The sequence below is a fragment of the Zeus faber genome (genome assembly GCF_960531495.2).
Source record: "Zeus faber genome assembly, chromosome: 17".
Lineage (NCBI taxonomy): Eukaryota > Metazoa > Chordata > Actinopteri > Zeiformes > Zeidae > Zeus > Zeus faber.
The window spans coordinates 12,181,391-12,204,887 of NC_137204.1; the positions used below are offsets into that span (position 1 = coordinate 12,181,391).

Sequence of the window (23,497 nt, forward strand, 5' to 3'; positions counted from 1 at the left end):
TTCCCCCTCCTCCAGAAAAATTATTCTGGAGTTGGTCTCAACTTTGCAGTTTTGCACAGCTTGATACCCAACCAGATGTACACAGTGGAGATACAGTGTGGTGCAAAGAATGCATTTTGGAAATGGAGCAATTGGAGCTCGATCACCTTTCAGACGATGACGGACGGTGAGCACGCATACACATACCCATGATGTTGTAGTGCTGTTGTGGCGAGTGTGAAAATTAGACACAGACAGACAGACAGAAAAATAAACAATAAAATACATAGAAAACAATAAAGATTGTCAATGTACAATAAACCTACTGAAAGACAGTAAAGCAAGATGATAAACAAGAAATATTGGCAAAATACATGAAACAGATAGATACAGAAAGTAAAAAAAAAATATATTATTTATATTTCTTTGTCATCATTACCTTTATTATATGGTTTTATATCATAACATATAATAATAGTGAATGTACAATAAAAAAAAAAACCACTCACCGGAAGATAAACAATAAACAAGTTAGAGACCCCACTGCAACAGATCAATTAAGTTGTAATTGACTGAAGATAATCTTTATTCATCACACATGGTTGAAATGGTGGCCATTGAAATGAGTTTTCTGCTTTTGACCCTTCCTGCCTTGTCCTTATTGATACATGGAGGAAACCCCATGTGAGCACGGGGAGAACATGCAAACTCCACACAGATAGGACCCTAATTGGGAGATAACAGCAGCCAACAGCACCCTAGGTGGGAATTGAACCCAGGACCTTCTTGCTATTAACTAGCAGTGCCATGCACTGTGCCACCGTACCCACCAATGAAATGTTAAGTAATGCGATGGTAAGGCTATGATGTTGGTGAATTGGGGCTTCGGCATGCTGGTGGGTGAGATGATGGATAGCGAGATTGATGAAGGATAGAACATCATGGGATGTTACGTTAATTCATGAGGAGCGGCGGTGTGAGCCCCTGGGATGATGGGAGGGCTGCAGGAAAGGATGTGGGGATGGGGAATGCATGTGCGTGGGGAATGGTCGATGCCTGCTAGCACAGGGATGAAAAGAGGGAGATGAAGAGTCAGACATGAAGGGAGCAGGCACGAGGGGGGCGGACAGAGTTGGGCAAGTTACTTTCGAAATGTAATATTTTACATATAACTTCATTTGAAGGTTATAAGTTACTTTATGATACTTGTGTGTAAAAAAACAAAATCCAAAGAACACATTTTATTAATAATTCCGCATTTATTTTGCGTTACTCCACTTAAGAAGCTCAAGTTATTGCAGCTCATAATTAGTCCAGTGGGAGGCGAGATTGTGTAGCCCAATGAAGGCCTGACCAGGCTTGTGCATTTCAGATGAGCGACTGTGATAAAAAAACGATCGAATGTTGGTTGTGCCAGTTTTTGTAGTTGCTGATGTTTTATTGTCTATGAATTGATGATGCACAAGTCCCGGTATCGGAACCAACTTAAAGCAACACTGTGTAATTTTTTTACCTCTAAATAACAGCTTCAAAATCCTTTTGATGGTACACTGACTTGTAAATATTGAGAATGGCACATCTTTCATTCACACCCACACCCCAAACACCTATTCTTGCACTATGTAACTTCGGTGTTCACGGGAAAAGTGCGTTAGGATTTACAGCACTACGTCACTTGCCTGATGTTTGGCTCCGGTATTACTGTTTTTTTTGCCTGGTAAAATGTATTTAAAAAAAAAACCTCTAAATGATAAACTTACAGTAATAATGCTCCGACAAAACGTAGCTGCTCCACCTCCCCGACAGCACGTGCAAGACAGGGCCAGTCGTGTGCCCGGCACCCGCACCTCAGCCGGCATGTGCCGGCCCTCACTTTCATTGCGCCGTGCCAATCTGCCAGGCCGAGTACATCTGGTACCTACATCAGTAGCACTGGGCCCCATCTCTCCCTGCGACCCTCTCTCCCTGCAGCCTCAAGAAGCGGCGAGGTCAGTGCAAGGGGCACTGTAACCTAGGTATACATTCTATTCGCGTTTGTAACATAGACTGTTATTAAAACGTGACCAATAAGGTTCAAACTTGTCCGGTGAAATAAATTATTTTCGGACATCGGACCGAGTTTTACGACAGTGGTGTAAAAGCGCAATTACACTCAAAAACTGTAGGGGCGGCAAATCCCAAATACTAAAAGTTACACAGGTACACAACCTGGGCCTCTGATATCGCCGCAGCGGAGGCCTGAGTGGACAAAGTGACGTCACTGGAAATGGCCGTCGACATGATGTCATCACATAAGCCACCCGCAAGTAGTGCAAGGTGAGAAGAGAAGTTTTTGTCCGGCTGCTTGCTTCCTAGGGAGCCGGTTAGGATACTGAAATGTTTTGCTTGTTTTGGTGCGGCAGAATGAAATATTTTGAGGTATTTTAAAAACTTTCAGGAGGTGAGCTGCGGTCCGGTCCGCGATAGTGGGTGGCGTTGCGGTGAGTGTGTTAGCGCTGGTGCAGCATCACCCTAACCTTTTCTTCAATGTCGGCGTCCCACTGGAAAACACTCTCATCCTGTTCGGTGGGGCTTGTCCACCGATGAGGGAACCGTGGAGGTGGGTTCACCCAGGGCGTCTATCGTCTCCCTGGCTCCAACTTCCCAGGGCGCAGCCGCTCAGAGACAGCAAGGAGGGGCATCCCCCCCCCCCCTTTGTTGAGGCGCCTGATGAAATGGTGAAGGAGTTCTATAAAACTACGCCATCCCGCCATTGATGGCGCCAGGACCACATATGGATCTTTCCAGGCGTCTCCACCTACCTCCCCTTTACGACCGTAGAGGGGAGGGGCAATGCCCAGACGAAGGGGATCCCTTGTCTCAAGGCCGAGCTGGCAGTACTTTTGATCCCTCATGCCACATGGCAGACGGACAAGAAGCCCATCCTGCCAAATAAGTGCCACCAGCTCCTCCCTGGGTTTGCGGAGAAGAGCTTCAAGTGTCGGCGACAGCGGCCAATAATATCACCCTCCTCGGTGCTTCTCTGGGCACCTTGACGCCGGGCAGAGAGACGCCGTCTCTGGAGGAGGTGGTTAGGGTGGCAAGGCGCCATCCTCCAGAAAAAAAAACAAGCTGATCAACGGGCAGCTCGCTGGTGACGGACTCTTCGGACCCTCCTTCACCAAGCTGACCGAGCAGCTCCGCAACTTGGAGGAGGAGAGGGCTCACTTGAGTCGCAGTGTCCCCCTGGCAGACCAGTATCGTCACCCCCATATGCCAGGGCCAACCAGACCAGACACCAAACCAGGGGGGCACGTACAGCCCCAAGAGCCCTCCCGCCAAGCAGACGACCACCAGCAAACAGCCGGACTGGCGCCCTCGTTCCAGACCACTCGGCTTGCACCTGGTCCAACATGTCTGTTGTAGTATATAAAAATAAAGATGTAAAAAAATCTCTATATTGAATAATCAATACATCTTCAACAAAGAGTAAATCCATGATACCCCCCTTACCCACCCTGACTCTCTTGAGCCACGACGCAGGTATATGAGAATGCGGGTTTTCTACGGGCTTCAGACGCCGAGCCAGGTTGGCCATCGTCTTGCCCTCAGCGCTTCCTGCCAAGAGGATAAGCCTGTGGGAACCGCTTATCCAATATGCAAATTAAAATGGACCCAGCGTGGGATTGGTTTAACCGCTGGTCTAGATACATCGTGGACCTGCTTACCCAGATATGCAAATGAGGACAGCCAGTCCCAGCGCATGCTTGGTTTAACCATCGTTCCTATTTTAATCGATGCTATTTTAAAGTGGAAAACCACATATGAATATAACGCTGTTCCCCACTGCTCTGTTACATGTTGGAAGTTATTATATCTGTCAGTTGGCCGGTTGTACCGGCAGAGCAATTGCCTTGATTCTTGACAGCAGGGCGTAGACTCAACTGCCTTTGCCTTATGCCAAAAATGACAAAGCTAGAGGGCAGAGCCTTTGTGAAATAGAATGATAGTTATACTGTTTTTACTCCAAAATTAGCGGGTATACCCAGGTTTTTTAAACGGCAGTAAACCTCTTAAAAAATAGGTGATTTTCTCATTTCACATTTTTTTCTCCTGTGTTAAGTTTGACGTCACGAACACGCCGGAAAGCGGGCTTGTCATGGTTCCAGTGTCATTGGGGAAAAACAGTAGCAGTGACAGCAACCTAAACAAACAACGATATAAAACAGTAAAAAAGAGCGCTCCCACAAAAGAGCCGTTCAAAAGAATCGGATCGTTCGTGACCTGCCCGCAAGCACTGGTAGCGCCTGATGCGCGGTGCGCGCACCGGTCCTTTAGCAGTGGGGGGCGGAGACCGGCTTGGGGCGGTGCTGGAATCCCTTGGAGCCTGTGGGATGCATGGGGGTTCAGCTGTGGTCCCCTCGGAGCGGTCCCCACATTGGAAACATTTTATGGTCCCCCGTGCAGGAAAAAAGCCATTAACCTCTGAATTTCATTTTGGATTCTAAATCCGATATGAAATTATCGAATGATACACGGATATTTCTGTTTATTTTTATGTCAACGTCAATGCGGGTTGCATTGTGCAGGTAAAGAGTGTGAAAAGGGGGTGAAAAGAGGGTGAGAATTGGCGGTCGAACCCAGATGTCGTGTTTACATCAAAACCTGACATTTGACCCGGGACTGAAACCCGGGTGTTTCCTTTCCCACTAATGACAAATGCCGGATGTTAATGGGTAGTACCGGGTTTTTGGCGCAGTGAAAAAGGGGTATTATCTTGCTCTAACTCAAGTTCTATGATCATAAGCGAAGCCCTCTAGCTTTCCTGGCCCTGCTGTCTTCCGAGGGTCGCTGGAGAGCCCTGGGAAGCAGAACGGCGGGGGCACTGCCCTTTTATAGTGGCAGGCCACAGCTGATAGGCCGATGAGTACATCAAAAAATTTCAGAAAGACGTGCATGCGCCAATAAGGACAATCAGGATGAAGCTAGAGGGCTTTGCCTGTGATCATAGAACTTGAGTTAGAGCAAGCTAACTATCGGTTTCTTGCGGGGTGAGTTTCATGCCTGGGTCCTGCTGTTACTGGGGAGGTTGACTGCCGTTGCCGGGATTTTGTCCGGGGATGCTGTGGAGGTTTCTGTTGGTCTCGACCCTCACCGGTTGGTGAGCTGTCCTCATTGTGAGGCGGATCGGTGAGCTGTCCTCATCGTAAGGCGGATAGGTGAGATTTCCTCGTTGTGTGGAGGATCTGTGAGCTGTCCCCATTGTGAGGCGGATAAGTGAGATGTCCTCGTTGTGTGGCGGATCGGAGAGATAGATGTTTCTCGTCCGGAGACGTATCGGTGAGATAGATATTTCTCGCCGTGAGGCGGATCGGTCAGATGGGTTTCATCATCGTGAGGCGGTTTGGTGAGATGGATGTCCTCGTCGTGAGGCTGATCAGGTGAAATGCTGAACAAATCTTTGACCGAAGAAGTGTTGAGGTTCGGGATTGGGTCCATTGCTGGGAGCTCAGGAAGGCAGTGAGTGGCTCTAGTATGAAAGCTAAGGTGACCGAGTGACAGGTGGATCTAACGGGTATATGTATGTAAAGTTGATTGGCAGTAGGTGAGGTTGGGGCGTGGTCTCTGCTCTCGAACCACAGTGAATTCTAATCCCATTACAAAATAAAATTGGCTATTATTACAATAACCTACTAACCTAAACAGTTAACAATAAGTGTAAACCTTATAATTAACAAGCAGCAATATATAATATACAATATAACATGATAAGAGAGAATTATACAACAAACCCAGAAATTTGAAGATCGGAATAAAATGGAAAATAAAACATTAATGATATTGTAACTAAGCAATTTTCTTGTAATATCTGGCAATATACAATAAAAATAATGATAAATAGTAATAAATATATGTAAACATAACCCAATTTTTTTTTTAATTTTTATTGGTATAAATGATACCAATAACCAAAAAGAACAATAAATCATACTTCTAGGTATCAACCAAAAATCACAAATATCACCAAAAAGTTTAAAACACCTAAAAAATTATGAATACATTTATATAAATTACTGATGAACAATAAAAATTGCCGATATACAATAAGCCTAATAATAAATAACAAACAATAGAAGTAAACATACCTAAAAACAATAAACAATGAGAATTATTTAAAAAAAAACATAAATATATACGCTAAACCTAAAAAATTAACAATTCACATTCCAGCAGTTGTGCAATTGTTGCAATTTGCATAGATATAGATATAAAATAAAAACATGAAACCATTACAGTTCCCAGTCTCGTCAATTTTTTATTTTTTTTTGGCATAGATGGACCATCGAGATAGTTCCATTATGTCTTTCCCATTTCACCCACAGTACCAGATCCATTAGATGTTTGGTGGATGATGGAGGACAACCAAACTGTCATCACTTGGAAAGTGAGTTCAACGGGGTTTCATGTTTCTCTGCATCTGAGTCATTCCATAAGATGGGTGCCATTTGGCCTTTCTATTTTCAGAATGTATAAAGGGGACCTATTATGCTTTTTCTTATTTTCTGTCATACTGTATATATAATGTTACAATGTCAGAGGGCTTTGTACTGTGCGGGGTTGTGTATCATTGATTAGGTGTCATTCACAAGACCATGGCCCCCACTCACATACAATGATTTTACAGTCAAACTCCAGTCACAGATACAATCTTAGTGTGCTATAAACAATCCACAATACTCTGTCAAGCCCCCTGTGGTTATCCTTGTCTCTTCGCAAGGTTGGGTAAAGATGGGCATGTGGTCTGGTCTTTGAAGTTTGGTATTATCTTAAAAGACAGTGTCTCTTCAAGTGAGCTCTGAGGGAGTCGTTAAAAACCCAAGACAATGTGTTTTAAAAGCTAAGATACAAAAAAAGGCTATTGACTTATATAAGACATAAAAAACATCATTCAAAGCATTGGTCATCTGCATTTTCTCTCACGCGTGGCCAAAGTGTCAAAAAATCAGGTAAACGAATGACAAAGTAAACACTGTGTGCAAAACGCTCAGGCTTCCGACTACCCTGAACGCTCGGTTTTCCAAAGTTTTTCCTCTCTCTGCACGAGCTGATGTCAGCTCATCACAGATTCCCTCATATGGTTATCTGCACCATCCCATCCGCTGTGCGTTTCTCCAAACAACATCACTAAAAATAGGGGTTTTATTGTAGATGTATTTATTTATTTTATTTTATTAAATTTTTTTACGATATTTACCTGAAACAAAAAAATCCCTGCGTGCGAGCGTCCAGTACGTCGTGGTGTCTGTGTCTTTCACAAGTCTGGAGCACGGCAAAGAAGGTTGGAAATAGCTTTTAAATGAGGCCTTGTAGATCCAATATGAGTGAAGATTCAGCAACTGGATTGCTTATTTCTCGCCTCATACTTGTTCAGAAACAGATTTCAGGTTTAGAGCCATGTCACAATGGCTCGAATGCATAATCTGAGTGGTATTTTCAGCAAAAAACTTAAAACATGCTTTGGGGACCTCAGAGACCTATATTAACTTGTTGAAAAGGAGTATAATAGGTCCTTTTTAAGTCTGAGTGACATCAAACTTGCTGCACATATCCAGCTATCCTGGTTCTACAATATGGACTCAAGAACAACTACGCTCCGTCAGCATCCATTTTTTGGGGAGTTTGGGGGACCTCAGAGACCTCCCATAGAAAGGAACATAATAGATCCCCTTTAATAACAAAGAAGGCATTTTTTTCACATATGATTAATTTCATTACACACGTTAAACTTCCCAGAAAAATATTTTTTCCACCTCAGGCAGGAGGGTGTGTACTGGTGATGAGCAGTAAATAACATGTTTTCTCTGTAAATATAACACAGAATTTATTTTAAATCTGTTTTATCAGTGATCAGGTTGTACTCGACAAATCCCCTCAAATATTATCAAACATATTTTTAACACATTTAAATTCAATATAATGTTTTTTATATTTTAGTAATGTGTGCTATGTGTATGGGTAAACAGATTCACTTCTGAAAATAACAAAATTGTGATGGTAACATGTTTTATTCTGTAATATTTGTGATGCAACTTCAGTGACTGTGTACGGACATGAAAATAAACAGTAGTCTTTTGACAAAGTTATAAAAGAAAATATATTATGATTCACTTTAAATAACATTTTCCCATATAGTTTGTTTATGAAGAACATTAAATGAATATTTTTTAGCCTTGCAAACATGAGGACAGATTATTGTGTCTTTTATAGACTTCATAAATTGTTGTGGCCCCAAATGGTACTCCTCTCATGGAATGGCTCATCTATTAAATACGAGGTGAAGTAAAATGATCTAATCTATTATTATTATTATTATTATTATTATTATTTTTATTTTATTTTTTTAATTATTATTATTCAGAGACCATTATCAAACCACAGTCACGGACAGATCCTGGACTACGAGGTGACCTGGGGGAAGACAAGGAACGAGGCGGTTTCCTCAACTCAGCACCACGTCTCTCTGAATCTCAGCACGAGTGAGGAGCGTGTCTTCTCCGTCACAGCGAGGAACTGGAACGGCAGCTCTTCACCTTCCTCTGTAACTGTCCCCAGGATACATCCAGGTATGAAGCAACTGTTTCTAATTCAGCTTTTTTGTTGTTGTTGTTGATGTTTTGTTTCTTTTAGCAATGGGGCCCAATGGACTACGTATTATAGATTGGTGCACGGCAGCTCAGCTGAAGGAAGACAGATATAGATAGATAGATAGATAGATAGATAGATAGATAGATAGATAGACAGACAGATAGACAGACAGACAGACAGACAGACAGACAGATAGATAGACAGACAGACAGACAGACAGACAGACAGACAGACAGACAGACAGACAGACATAGATAGACAGACAGACAGACAGACAGACAGACAGACAGATAGACAGATAGATAGATAGATAGATAGATAGATAGATAGATAGATAGATAGATAGATAGATAGATAGATAGATAGATAGATCGATCGATCGATCGATCGATCGATCGATCGATCGATAGATAGATAGAATACACCTAAAAAGAAACAATAAAATTAACCCAATAAAACAGTCAAATTAACTTTAAGATAAACAATGAACAATAAAGATTGTCAATGGACAATAAACCCCCTGATAAACGATAAAAATAAACCTAGATAAACAATAAACATGAAATATTGCCAATATACAGTATTTAAACCTAAATGTTAGCGGGATAAAAGCGAGATACTGGTTTTGCTTTTTCTCTGAATTAAATCCAAGGTTGGGTGACAATAGGGATGCACTGTAGGGTCATACCCTCAGTATGAATTTCATTCATAGATACAATTAAATTGTATATAAATTTCAGCGTTTGCGCACCTAGCTGAACAAATGAATGTTCCCATCAGCTGGTATGGTAAACATTTCTATGGTAACAGCGAGCTCCACCAATCAAAGACGTCACTGCTAGCCTTAGGATTATGGGTAGTGTAGTACTTCTCCATGACATTGCGAATAAAACATGTTTTTCTAAAAACAAGGTTGATATCATACAGCCTTGTGGCTTCTACAGGAGCGAAAAGCAATTATTATATACATTGAGTCATATTAACGCAATTTTTTTATAAACGTTTGAAACCCTAACCCTAAAAACGACAAAAACTGCAATCTTGTGCCATTTTGTCATGCATCTTGATGCAATTGCCTCATGGGTAAAGCTGTGATAGTTATATTATTATGAACCTAAAAAGGAAAACAAGGTATTGGTGAATAACGACATGCATGTGTTAGTAGGTGTTCATTTGGTCGCGGAATATACCTGCGTTATATGTCATTTGCTCATACATGGAAGGTATTGTGCATTTGATGACTAAAGCATTGAAACATTCTCCAGTGTTTCTATAAACTATGACGTTTATTTTCAGACATGGAGGCATTTCAGACTTGACCTCTGCGACTAGGCAGTACAAATTGTCTGAGTCGGGCCCCTCTGTCGTAAGCGTGGCACTGATGTTCCTGAGACTGAAGCAAATTTCTCCCTCTCGCTTTCAGGTTCATAACATACTCTATTTCCATTTTTACTGGTGTCAGGCCCTTCCTCTCAATTTTCCTTAATCGGGCCTAGTACGCCTTGGGGTCTCCTGCCGAAAATATGTTCAGAGGGAGAAAACCCTGTGGAGGCCTGGGGAACTTCCACTTTTGCCAACTATGGCTATCGTCGTGCGCAAACTTCCGAAACATGTTTTGTTTTTTTTCCAGCATTTTATTGAAGTACTCCACCAGGCCGTGCGTCTGGGGGTTGTTAACGCTGGTCCGAATTGAGCGGACACCCAGTAATTCGTAAATTTCCTTCAGTGAACGTGCCATAAAGCTAGTTCCCCGGTTAGTCCGGATTTCCTTTGGAATCTCGACTCGGGAGACGCCCTAAAACAGCGCCTGCGCCACATCTTTGCAGTGCAGTAATTCTGCACAGGGGCACTGCTTTGGGATGTCGGGTCGCGTAGTCCACTAGAACTAACAAAAAACGATACCGAGGTTCTGCCTCACATTGATCCATTCCGTCCCTGTTCAGGCGCCAATATGTGGCGGGTTGGCCACATTGAGGTACAGAACGGACGAGGCAGCGGTCCATGCGGCTTAAACGGCGCCGATTGGCATGTGTTTTTATTTTTAAAGGAAACGCTCACAGGCCACACATAGAACGCTGAAATACAGACGTTAAAGAAAGCTTGCTGTCCCGAGTCAAGCTAATCAGCGCCGCTGGGGCGCTGATTTCCGCGTCTGCAGACCGCGGCTTAACCACACCCCTCGGTCTGCCACAATGCACAACAAACTTCCCGGCACGGAACTCTTCTGCTGGGTGTTTCTTAGAGAAGACATCATGTCACAAACATGTACTGAGAGCCACATGGAGTAGTGAATGTGATCCAGGGCAAACAAGCCACAATCCAGCGGAGGAGCTGTGTGAGAGTTTCCACATAGAGCTGAAAGTTGCCGTCCCGCGGTGATTTTATGTACATGTACTTGTTACAGGCCATGGCTGAGGCAGCTGGCAATAAATAAGCATCTTTATAAGAATTTTTTTTTTGGCATAGATATACTGTACATGATTATAAAGAAAAGTGATGGGGCTTAAACTGGAATTATGCAATACTGAGGAGAATGACCTGCCACACTCTTAACGTTGCAAGTATACATTAACTATTCTTTTATGAAGCCTGCTTTCCAAATACAGAGGAGGACTGATTGCGGAGTGGTGAGAATACATTTGTGCACACTTAGAAATCAAACTGTCAGATGCAATTACGGATTCTGTGTGGAGCAAGCTTCAGGTTAACACTACTTCTATCTTTTTTCGGATAAAGCCGTCAACTCCTCGAGGATCACCGGAAACCACGGTTGCTTTGACCTCTCCTGGTGCGCTCACCCCGAGGCCATCTGCGGCTACGTGGTGGACTGGCGTCCCGCTTTCGACCGGGGGAGTCTGGAGTGGGTGAAAGTGCCCCCAGGTGTAACGAGTGCCAGGATTTCCTCAGGTACATCTTTCGCGTAAAGCCCGCAAAAAAACAACAGTGACAACAACCTTATATCTGTCAGGTTTTGTTTGATAATTAGTACCCATCTGTGTCCCAGAAAACTTTCAAGACGGGAGAAGATACTCCCTCTCTATACACGCCTGCACCCAAGGAGCCCCCGTGCTGCTGGAGAAAAGAGAGGGCTACGTCAGAGAGACAAGTAAACGTCGAAGGGTTTGACTTTTGTATTTCGACGGCTCTGCCGACTCAGACGGGCTTTACCCACTGTCCTGTGTGTTTGACGTTACCAGGAATTCCCGTTAAACAGATTGGAATGTTGAACTACGAACCGACGGGGTCAGATGTGCGTGTATCCTGGGCTCCTATTCCAGCGAGAAACCAGAGTGCTTTTATCCAAGGCTACATACTGTATTATACCAACGATGCACGTCAAAAGGATCCAAACAACCAAGTGTTCAATGTCAGCACCGGTATGTCAACAACACCCCCTTGTTTTTTGAGATTTATACGTTTTTAACTGTTTGAGATCATTTCCAGTCACATTTTTTAAATCTTTCGATGCGATTTCACGTTATTGATGATTATATTGCCAAGTTAAAATTATATTGGACAGTTCTGCCATTTGCGTGTCGAGAAAACATAATTTTTGTCAAACAATAGATTTCTATCAAAGAGATGAGTTTAAACAAACGTGATGGTGTTTGCCGCAGATTGCAATACATTTTCAATTGATCCCTTTTTCCCTTTTTCTCTAAGGCAACCCTGAAGCCAGCAGCCTGAGAGCAAAAAACCTTCAAATCGGTTCCTACACTTTTACAGTGAAGGCGCTGACGTCCGTTGGAGAGGGGGGTGATTCAACCTTAACCATAACCATAAATCCAAGTATGAACTCTGATAAAAATATAATAACTATATTATTACATACCTGCATCTTAAGCATATTTGCTTAATCCTTAATTCAGTGGCCAGCAACTCGCGGCTCAGAAGCCACATGCAGCTCTTTAGCCCCTCCCTATTTGCTCCCTGGTGATGACAAAATAAAAATGTATAATTTTTTTTTATTATTTAGTTTTAATATTTTGTAATCGTTACACTTGTATACCGCAGGGTTCTAGAATACACCTTCTGGTGCTACTTCGACACGTCTTCAGCGATGAACCCGGGGACATAGTGTGTTTCAGGTAGTTAATCAACAGACACCCTCCTCAAGCAGGGGCGCACTGCTCAACAGTGGCGCACCGCTCCACGGATTCCCCCTCCAGATCCACAGCCACTGCAAAGCCTTTTCAGCAGCCTGCAGAATGTTTTTGTGGCTCTTCTGCACTGCCACCCTTTTACTCCAAGGAGTTTGAGATTTTGCTGTAATGAATGGCCAGCAAAGAACCATCTTCGACTGGCTCACAGCGGGCTCTCCAGCTATTGCTCCAGCAATCTGTTGTAACAATATTATTTAGCCCTTTTGCTCTCGGTCTTTTATCAATCTGGTCTTCCCAGGGGACAGTGTGTTACAGCAGGACCGCTTGCTTTGTAGTCTCGATCTTTACAACATTTCTGGCCGCAGCAGAGTGGTTGTGATGTTCTCTGGGAACTTGAGCAACGCTCAAGACTAGAAGGACCCAGAGTAGCGTTGGCCTATTAGTTAAGAGGCAAGGCTCTTAATTGATTTTTCTGTCAGCCATGGAATCTGGTTAAAACTTCCAACTTTTTACGAAATGATTCCACAATAATGGACCAATCTGAATCAAACTTGGACAATGGCATGTCGGGATTGCCCCTAATACATATTTTTAACATCTTGTCTGTGAGTGCGGTGATACTTGAGATCCACACTCCACTGACATCAGTGTTTCATTAACAAAAACAACAACAACTAATAATATAGAATCAGATCATTCTATTTCACCTCATTCCATGCAAGGAGTGCCATTTGTGGGCCACAACATTTTGTCTAAAAATGTCTATAAGGTCTATAAATCTATCCAATCTGTCCACATTTTTGCCAGGCTAAAAAAAAATAATAATAATAATAATAATTTCAAGTTAATTCAACAAAGAAAATATAAATATATAAATTAATTTCATGAGCCAGAAAATGCATCTGGATTGCTCAGCTACTACGTTCGGTCACGTTCTGCTTGGGACTGAAACTGAGTTACCGTTCAGTCAGTACAGCGCCCCCTAGTGACCAGGGGCCATTAGCTAGCTGGCTATGGCTGCAAGAAGCTTCAGAGGAAAACCATGAATTAAATGATACTGGAAACACAATCATTTGTGTTCATTGCCATTGTTGCCATTATTATTCTTGGACGCTCTTTATTGTCCGTTTTCTATGCACTTGATATTGATGAAGTAGCCGACAAGTCATTAACGGTGACCAGCAGCGATATGAAGGGAAAACAGCCAGAGCTTGTTTATCAGTTGTCAATATGAATAGTGAGGTTAATTACCTGCATGAATGGCTCTACCAGGATTAAAAGTTGGTGAGCGCTGCCGTAGTTGGATCTAATTCAAGGTCAATGGACAAAGTGAAATTTAATGTTAAATTTGAAAAAATGCAAAGTTTTCATTCATTTCATCTACTTTCATTAATGGAAGTTTTGCCCCTTAAAATTAATCTCTCGCTTGTAAATCAGAAAGGAAAAAAAGGAAAAACATATGAAATACAATACTGGTGAAGCTGAAATAAATTCCTATATGTGTGTGTGTGTGTGTGTGTGTGTGTGTATATATATATATATATATATATATATATATATATATATATATATATATATATATATATATATAGGATATGATATGTATATATATGTCTGTGTGTGTGTGTGTGTATATATATGTATTTAATGGCATTTTACAATAACCACATATGGTTTTATCACCATAAACAAGCCAATAGCTAAGACAAACAAGCATTTTTACATCAAATGCTATATTAAAACATATCAACAATAACCAATATAAATGGATAAAATAAATAAGTAACAATAACTTTGGTGCGGATCTAGGAAGCGTGTTAATGGCATAAAAAATGTATTGCGTTAACTTTGACAGCTATATATATATATATACACATGCATACATACAAACAACTTTATGCACTACATTTTAAATACCTTTTCACCAACCTTTCTTTAAGGTCATATTTGAGTACATAAATGCAATTAATTGCAAGAATATCAAGTAATTAAAAATTATTTATTATTTTGTCATATATATATATGTGTGTTTGTGTGTGTGTGTGTATATATATATATATATATATGGCTGTCAAAGTTATGCAATATATATAAGTTAAACTATATATACTGTATATATGTATGTATGTATGTATCTGTGTGTGTGTGTGTGTGTGTGTGTGTGTGTGTGTGTGTGTGTGTGTGTGTGTGTGTGTGTGTGTGTGTGTGTGTGTGTGTGTGTGTGTGTGTGTGTGTGTGTGTGTGTGTGTGTGTCTAAGAGTTGCTTTGTTTTTATTTTCCATAGGTGACAAGTTGTACTTGGTCGTCACAATTGCCGTTGTCTATGTTTTCCTTCTAATTTTCCTCTTCATCCTTGGATACAAATACTGGACATGGTAACCAAATCTTTGCATTATTTCAGATCTATTACCAGTGACTATTTGAGTACAAATGAGTCTTTACTATTGTCCTGTTGTTTTCTCTCGATGTGTCTGTCCTTTGACAGTATTAAAGAGAAGGTCTACCCTCCAATCCCAAAGCCTGTTTTGCCAGGGGACTGGTTGACACTGGTAGGTCTCCTATGTCCCTGCAATGCATTATGTCCATTGTTGAAGAACAACCAATATGATTTTGCATTTGTGTGAAGGAAGCCTTAGAGAGCAAATAAGACATTGAAACCACATTTATTCTTGGGGGGGGTTTAGCCACAGTAACTTATATTGATGTCAGTTTCATTCATCTGTTTCTGGGTTGTTTTTTTTTATATATATATATATCAGGGGGACCAGAGCCTGCCAATCCTCAGTGAAAAAGAAGAAGTGGTCATTCCGAGCCTGCATCGGATTCTAATACCAGTGCATACTGATACCCAGCCGAGGGAAGGCCCCTTCACCATGGCACCAGCTTGTCCTGCTTACGAAAACCACCCAGAGATAAACGACACAGCGACCACCCTCAATGCGACCGCTAAAGGCGCGTGTCGATCGGAGGTGCCACCTCATCCACCCAGAAGCTTATTTGTGAACCCTCTGTACATCCTGCCCATGCCGAGTGAAGGGGAGAGCATGCAATACCAGCCCCTTTCGGAACTTGAATTGGAGTCTGATTTGCGTTTGCTGTCTTACCTAAACGCTGCGACCCCGACTGTTGGATCTTCGCCCTCAGAGAGGATCTCTCGTGACTATCAGCCTCAGCCTTTTTCTGAACCCCACGTCACATCCAGAGATGATCATCCAGAGCCGAATTTCCACTGACTTTCCCTCCCAGATTCATTTTTACAAATCTAAGATAAATGAATAACAAAACAAACAAACAAGGAACCAACCTAAGGCACAACCAAAACAGAACTAATGGTTTCCCCGGTTACATGCTGGGCGCTACAATATACAGTGTACAGGGACAGATTTGAGAAGCACACGACTCAATTGACAAATTTTAAATCCTTAATGAATGAACCTGCAACAACATAACACGACACACACAATCACATCCCAGACGGATACCTCTTACCACTACATTTATTTAGTTATTACTGTATTTTAGACAAAAAATAATAATATGAACCAACCATTAAGAGAGACATAACTGGTGCATGGCTGAACTTCAAAAAAAAAAAAAAAACATTGTAAATTGTTTGTATTGATATTAAACAGCATGTAAACCCCTATTTAAGATTGATGACGGTGAAACAGAGAAAAGGTGGATTTTACTGTTTGTTTCTACACACAAACTGATTGTACTTATCGTAGTCATACATGAAATACATTTTAATGAGAAGCCTAAACAGCATTTCAAACGCAATTATAACCCTATATAACCCAGATTTGGGAAATCTTTGTTATATTTGTGAAAACAAGAAAAATGCGGATTTCACTTAACTTTTTCCACACAGACCAGTGAGTGGCCTACTAACAAAACTAAACTAGCAGAAATCTAAATCTGAAATAAAAACACTCGGGAACCTGGTCCGTGAGCATCATAACTTGATGAATAAATAGGTAAAAAAAAGGCATTCGTGTCTCCAATGCACTTATCTAATGTAAAAAAAAACAACAAAAAAGCAAAAACAATTTAAGCAAAAATAAGCATATGACCCAATGGTGAACCCAATACACCACATGTATTGCTGGGTCCTCCCCCACGAAATTTTGCAGCGTCAAAACTTAATTTCCTGCATTCTGGTGAATTTTAATGCACCAATTGTGCCTTTCCTGTATCAATTTATGGTGGGAATGTTTTTTTTCATGTAAAGGAAAACACAAAATTCAGGTGCCAGGTGACAATTCAAATTATAATGGGGTATAATTAATTCAGGCTTTCTGTATTGCTTTCAAATATGTATTCTCCAGTAGATCAACTTTTCTCATTTAATATTATCCCTGTTGAGTCAACACACATATAGGCTGTTTAACTCTTCTGTCTTCTTCTGTTTGGGGAAGTATCTTCTTTAAATGGGCTTGTGGCACCCATTTACATGAATGACAAATCAATTCATTTTCATCCATTTATAAAGCCCTGGACTTGAATAGCTCGATGGCGGATGAGGGGGCGTGGTTAAGCCATGTCTGCAAGGGAGGGACAGGGCTGGCTTGGCCCTGTGACGGCGCAGCTTTACCGGAGAGTTTTCATATTTGTTGTTCTGTCTTTCAGTGGAGGTCGTGAGGTGCATGACGCGGAAACGCCTGCGGTCCAGAGCGCGACCGAGAGAAGCAAACTCTGTTCATCCCTTTTACTTTATGTTCCTGTTGTGCCAGCGAGCCTTTGTGTTATCCTTATTAATAAAATCCTCGCCATGTCCGCGCCCCACTGCCATAATGACTCCATCTCCCTCCCTAAACCCGTACATGTGGGTAGAGACTCCCACAAGCTCATATGTGTTCCAGCAAGATTTCTGCTCATGTTGAAAACTTTTTGCACAATCAAAACATATACTGCGTCTGTGTTTTGGGATGATTTTTAGGAATCATGTACATCTTAACTATTAGTAACTATAGTATTGAAGCTGACTGAAAACTAGAAACAACACATTTTGGCACTAACCGATTAAAACGTTGGTCAAAAATGTATTCTGGAAAACATGTTAATCACGATCATATTATAACGCCATTGGCTCACAGAACTCGGAATTTGTGCTCATATATATATGTGTGTGTGTGTTTATATTCTTGAGGTTCTCGAAGTTCTGTCAAACACTTTTTTTTATATTGACACTAATTACAAATTTGTAAGACCAGTTGAACATATTTATATATATATATGTGTGTGTGTGTGTGTGTGTGTGAGTGTGTGTGTGTGTGAGAAATGTAATTTGGGATAGCCAAGACTTATGTCTCTTAAAAACCATACATTAAACCTATTCTCACATTCATCAACCACTTTCCAGACATTCTCTTGTCAGGTAAAGTCAAGTGTACCTAGATGCAGACAGAATGGCAGACCTCCGCGAGCGGCACCTCCGCAGGTTGACAGGAAATCAGGTGCCCTCAGCAGCGGAAGTCGGCCTTCTTCCTGTTCGTTTTTTTCCTCTGTGAAGACGTGTGAATCCTATTTTAAAAAATAGATTTACAGCGGTACCTCGACTTACGACTGTAATTGGTTCTATAAGAACGGTCGTATGTTAAAACAGTCGTATGTCGAAGCAATTTTTCCCATATGAATTATGAAATCATGAAGGGTGAAAATAAACAAAATACAAAGTACAAACACAGTAAATATGAAAAAAATATCGATAAGCCACAAACTACGAGCACACACGATGTAGGTCGCCCGCTGACTGACTGCTGACTGGCAATGACTACAATTTCTCATAAACAATTTGTTTAACAATGTGAATGGGCACTGGAAGACCCTCTGAGCTATTATTGCATCCTCTTGTCAAACAGAACCCAGCTATTATGTTAAAATAAACAGACGCTCTTTATGTTTAGGGTCAAATTGACTCCAGCAATTTAAACCTACAAAGAAAAAATGGCTGTAATTCAATGTGTTACCCAGGTTTACACTTCAGAACATCAGCAAGGAACACATGACAGTAAGTCGATCATGGAAAAAACACCAATAAAAAGAATATAAAAACTCAGTAAAACTGTGTGTCTGGTATGGGCCGGACTCAACAGGTCATCAGAGCAGCAGAGAGGATCATCGACTGTGACCTGTGCATCCTTTAGGACCTCTGTACTTCCAGGTCAGGAAGAAGGGCCAAAAAGATGATCAGTGACCTGGATTGATGCGTTGATTCAGATGTCTGTACAAGTCTTTATTCCTTACACGTGTACATGGAGAGAGGACTCTTACAGGAGAATCATCACACAACACTACAACTCACTGTTATCCATTTATTTATTCATTCATTCATTCATTCAATGCGCTTTAAATGGCTTTATCCTTGTCCGTCGTGGAAACACGAGGGTCCTGGAAACGCCGTCCGGGAGCCGCGGCCTCCGCCGTCGCGGCGGGTTCAGGGGGACGCGCTCCTCGCGTGGCCTCGTAAAGTGACGTCAGATTTGCAGACGCTCTCCGCACGGCCAATCGGCGCCGGCCGCGGCGAGACGGCGCGTTCTGATTGGCCCAAAAGCCCCGCCGCTCAAGCGGCCGCCGCACGCCAGTGACCTACTAACACACACTCTTCGAACCGGGCTTCCTCGCCCTTGCCCCGCTCGTCGCTGGCACAACGCGGGGTGTGACGGTGGGCGAGCAGGAGCCGTGTGTTTCGGCCCGGCGCGAGAAAAAAAAGGTTTGTTCCGTTTCTCGTTCTTTTTCAGGTGATGAACTCTGCGTTTTGCGCCCCGGCGGCGGGTGATCTACGCGCAATAATGTAACGGCCGACGTTAAGTAACGCCTTTGCCGTTCTGAATCTCTCCCCCCCCCTCCCCCCGCTTGTCGGTCGCGATTCGCTTGTAAATTTCCGTGAGTGCGGAACGCTCGTTTTGGGGAAGATTGTTGGTTTTAATTTCCAACAGACACACACACGAACTGCGGGTTTACGCGCACGACGGGGGACTGTGGAAATTACAACTCAACACGAACGGGCAGCGGCGTGTCGCTACGAGACACCAAATGCCGTAAAGCAGCGTGTTGTCGTTATTTATTTTTTATTTTTTTTTTTTAACATTTAACTGTATAATATTTATAGTTCCTGCGCAAATGCTCCGCCGTCGCTCAGCTACCTCTGCGGAGCTGTCGAACCTCTTGGCCGGTCGGGTGGGAGGGAAGGAGACATGGTTGTTGTGTAATCCCGGCAGGGAGGGGGGGGGGGACGAATGAATCTGGGGGCAATAGGACATGGCGACGGTGTTGTAACCCCTGTGTCGTCGGGTGGCAGACGACGTGACTGTCGACAGCGGCAACACCGTCAGCGATTAAATATTCGCGGCTTATGAGATGTTTGTTTTGGGGTTTATTTTATTTTTTTTAATAGTTATAATTAGTTTATTTGTTGCTTGGGGTGACATTTCTTCCGTTCAGCCACGTGTTTATATAGTTGGGGCTCTTCCTTTGTTGCCCGTGGTTCTCGGCACTGCGGTCTTTGAAGCGAGCTGGCCGGTGGCCGAATGCACGTAGCGCTTTACGGCAATAGATGTACCGCGTCCGAAATATCTGCGACCATACGAGGTAGTGTGTCCTACGGCACGCCGGCGGGATAGGGCGAACTAGTCACTTGTTGAAAGTGACTAGTACTTATGTTTAAGTTACTAGTTGCTATTCCAACACTTACTAGTCCAAACGTATTAGGTCCTTGTAATTATGTATTAGATACTAGTAACTATTCCATTTGTGACTAGTTACTATTGTAATGCTACCAGTAATAATTTGCACAATTTTGTCATTGAATCCCATGAAACATCAAATATTTTTCCCCGGCTAGTATCTATACCGGCTGTTACTAGCGTCCATTTAAACATTACTATTTTACAAAAATGTAACACTCGTACTTCTTTATTGGTGACGGGTGCCATTTCCTGTTGTTACTCGTAACGTTTATATTTTTACTGGCAACGTTTAAATTAAACTATCAACAAGCTGTTCTGACTGGTAATTTCTCATGCCGTGTAAAAATACATTGTTACTGGTAACAGCAAGAAAAGGCACTAGTCACTCATAAATAAGTACTCGTGCAGGTACTCCTCACTTAACGACCAAGTTCCGTTCCCAGGACCCGGTCGTTCAGCCAATTTCACGGTAAGGGGGCGTGGCGATTGCAAACGCTAGTGTAGTGACAGACTGCAGAAACGAGACTGAGACTGAGTGATAAGGTGATCAGCGATTAGATGCCTGGATGAGACACCGTGCACACCACGGTCTTGTATTTCCGAATGGTCCTTAAAGAGGTAGGTCGTTAAGTGAGGAGTACCTGTACTCAATTAATAGTGACTAGTAATATTGAAATATATATATTAGTAACAAATGGAATGAAAAAAAAAAAAAAAAAAAAAAAATCCGAAAACCTTTCGCAGGCCCCACTTCGAGAATCACTGAACTAATATGGGGAGGCCGGTAAAATGTTTCTACGTATTGCATTTGACGTGTTTATAATGATTTCTCGGCAGGGTGATTGTTTGTACTGTTTCATTACCAGGCAAAAATGTTGTACAACCGCGTCATGAACAGGAAGTAGCGTTTTAGTTGTGTGGCTGCTCTACGTTGATATCTCTGCTTATTACTTGGGTCGTTCAAATCTCTCTTAAAGTACTGCAGCTGAACTATTGTTCGCCAGACGAGCACTACCATCTGACATAATCGAAATATTTTCTTTTTCCACAGTCATATTTGCCCGTGATTTGACTGCTCCGATGCGGAAGTAACCGTAACGGGACTCCAACGTCATGACCCTGGCCAAGCTTTGATTGAAAGGACCCATGAGTTTATTAAGAGTCTCAAATAGTGATAATATGCAAGCGGTCAAGAAAGAACCGGGTTTAAGCGGCTCCCACCCCGGCGAAGACGCCCTGGTCCTGGCTGTGGCTCTTCAGGGAAACGCCGGAGACCTGACGGGACATGAATTCCCCAGAATGCAGCTAATGGCTAAAGCAGCTTGCCGCCGGAAAAGGGAGTTCATCTTAGACGAGAAGAAGGACACAGTCTACTGGGAGAGGCGCCGCAAAAATAACGAGGCGGCCAAGCGCTCGCGGGAGAAACGGCGCATCAACAACCTTGTTCTAGAAAACAAGCTGATGGCGCTCGGGGAGGAGAACGCGTCCCTTAAGACCGAGCTTCTGTTGCTGAAGCTCAAGTTTGGCCTTCTAAGCTCAGCAGCGTACGCTCGGGAGGTGCAGAACATTTCCCGCTCCACGGCCACCTTGTACCAGGATTTTGTTGCGCCCCGGGCAGGCCCAAGTTCTGACGGCGGGGACCTCGGCAGCACCTGCATTTCAGTCATCAAGCATTCGCCTCATAGCGCACTGTTGGACATTTCCGCAGCCCCCCAGGGCAGCTTAAACGGCATTTGCACGATAAACGAGGGAGTCAAAAAAGAGCCATCGGAAACCGGGTGCTACACGCACGAAAGGGGTAGCCCGTACGAGCTCTACAAGAACTACAGTTCGAGCCCTCTCCCCCGATCGACCTCGCTCTTGCAGACCGCCAGGTCCTCCAGTAACTCTCCTAGGAGCTCCGAGGACGGCGCCATGAGCAAGTTCTCAGATGTTGAGGACGAGCAGCAGGTTCCCAAAGGGCCCTCGCAGGCTGTGAACCAGCCCAGGGGTGTTATCGTCTCAACGCTTAAAGTGCCGGACGCCAACTCTTCAGCTTTGCCCCATAAACTGCGCCTTAAAGCCAGATCCACCCAAATCAAGGTCGAGCCCATCGACCCGGAGTATGAGCCTTTGGTGAAGCCCTCGCCTCCCGCCGGAGCGCTGGGGACGACTCCGGACATTGCATCGGATTATAACCTGTCATCGCTAAGCCCTTTGTCGGTACAAGTAACAAACATTCACGAGTGGGCCCATTTAAGACGTGAGCGATGGCACAGAAATGACGGCGCACAAACTAATGACCGCAACAGCAGCGTGGTGGGACTGAATGCGGCCTGCGACGAGACAATTGGTAAAGATTTTTCCTATGGCCCTAGAGACTCGGAAAGCATTTACTTCAAGCAGGGCCCCGCCGACCACTCTCCTTAAAGACCACCGACAACAAAGAGTGGGTCTGCGGTGGAGTCTCCCGGTAGCCCTCCTTGTATTTGCGAGCGATTTTTCAGACGCTTCTCTCAATGAATTCTGCATGTTTGGCGCTGTGTAGTGTAAAAATGATATACATTAAAAATAAATGAATAAAAATGCCTGTGCCGCAGAGGTGTTGTAGTTTTGCATCTTGACGAAAACTCAAATTTGTACTATAGCAGCCTTACATCCAGCTCAATTTACACTTAAATAAAACTTTGAAACACATAACGTTTTGTGGTGGTTTTTGTTTGCAATGAATGTCTTCTATTGGAGTATTGACAATGAAACACTTTAATCCAGGATGGATTTTTGGTTAATTTCACCTTTTTGCAATTTGTCTCCGAGGTGCTGTATTCTACTGCCTGTCATTCCTAGGTATAACTGTTCCTAGGGAAGGAACGAGAGATTGGAGCTTACTGAGTGACGTCTTCAAACAAGGTGTTCAATTAATGGTTGCATTTTTTTTTTTTTTTTTTTTAAATTGGAGCTCCCGGGACAATTCATTATATTAAAAAAATCTATGGGAGCGGGGTTCGATTTATTTCAAAATATTAGTGCAGTAATAAACAAACTATAATTGATTATGTCTTGGGGAAATGCCTTGACATAGAAAGAAATAACGTTTGTCGCCTGAAGAAACAGGAATAGGAA

The 23,497-nt window shown here is 42.8% G+C and overlaps 2 protein-coding genes across 2 annotated transcripts; both read left to right on the forward strand.

The window, feature by feature from the left end:
* Window positions 1-5,337: 5,337 nt before the first annotated feature.
* Window positions 5,338-13,121, forward strand: LOC307242950 (oncostatin-M-specific receptor subunit beta-like; the record flags this gene model as incomplete). Its single annotated transcript, XM_080017598.1, has 8 exons — window positions 5,338-5,365; window positions 6,342-6,403; window positions 8,378-8,582; window positions 11,341-11,511; window positions 11,609-11,710; window positions 11,802-11,981; window positions 12,268-12,360; window positions 13,006-13,121. 8 exons carry the CDS (start codon window positions 5,338-5,340, stop codon window positions 13,119-13,121), a joined length of 957 nt encoding a protein of 318 aa, XP_079873724.1.
* A 6,167-nt stretch (window positions 13,122-19,288) lies between these two features.
* Window positions 19,289-23,032, forward strand: nfil3 (nuclear factor, interleukin 3 regulated). Its single transcript, XM_080018216.1, has 2 exons — window positions 19,289-19,419; window positions 21,447-23,032. The coding sequence occupies exon 2, from the start codon at window positions 21,542-21,544 to the stop codon at window positions 22,802-22,804; it is 1,263 nt and encodes a 420-aa protein (XP_079874342.1). The 5' UTR covers window positions 19,289-19,419; window positions 21,447-21,541; the 3' UTR covers window positions 22,805-23,032.
* The last annotated feature ends 465 nt before the right edge of the window (window positions 23,033-23,497 follow it).

Excerpts from the sequence above, each read along its gene's own strand:
- nfil3 (XM_080018216.1), top strand. The coding sequence starts at position 21,542 with ATGAGTTTATTAAGAGTCTCAAATAGTGATAATATGCAAGCGGTCAAG.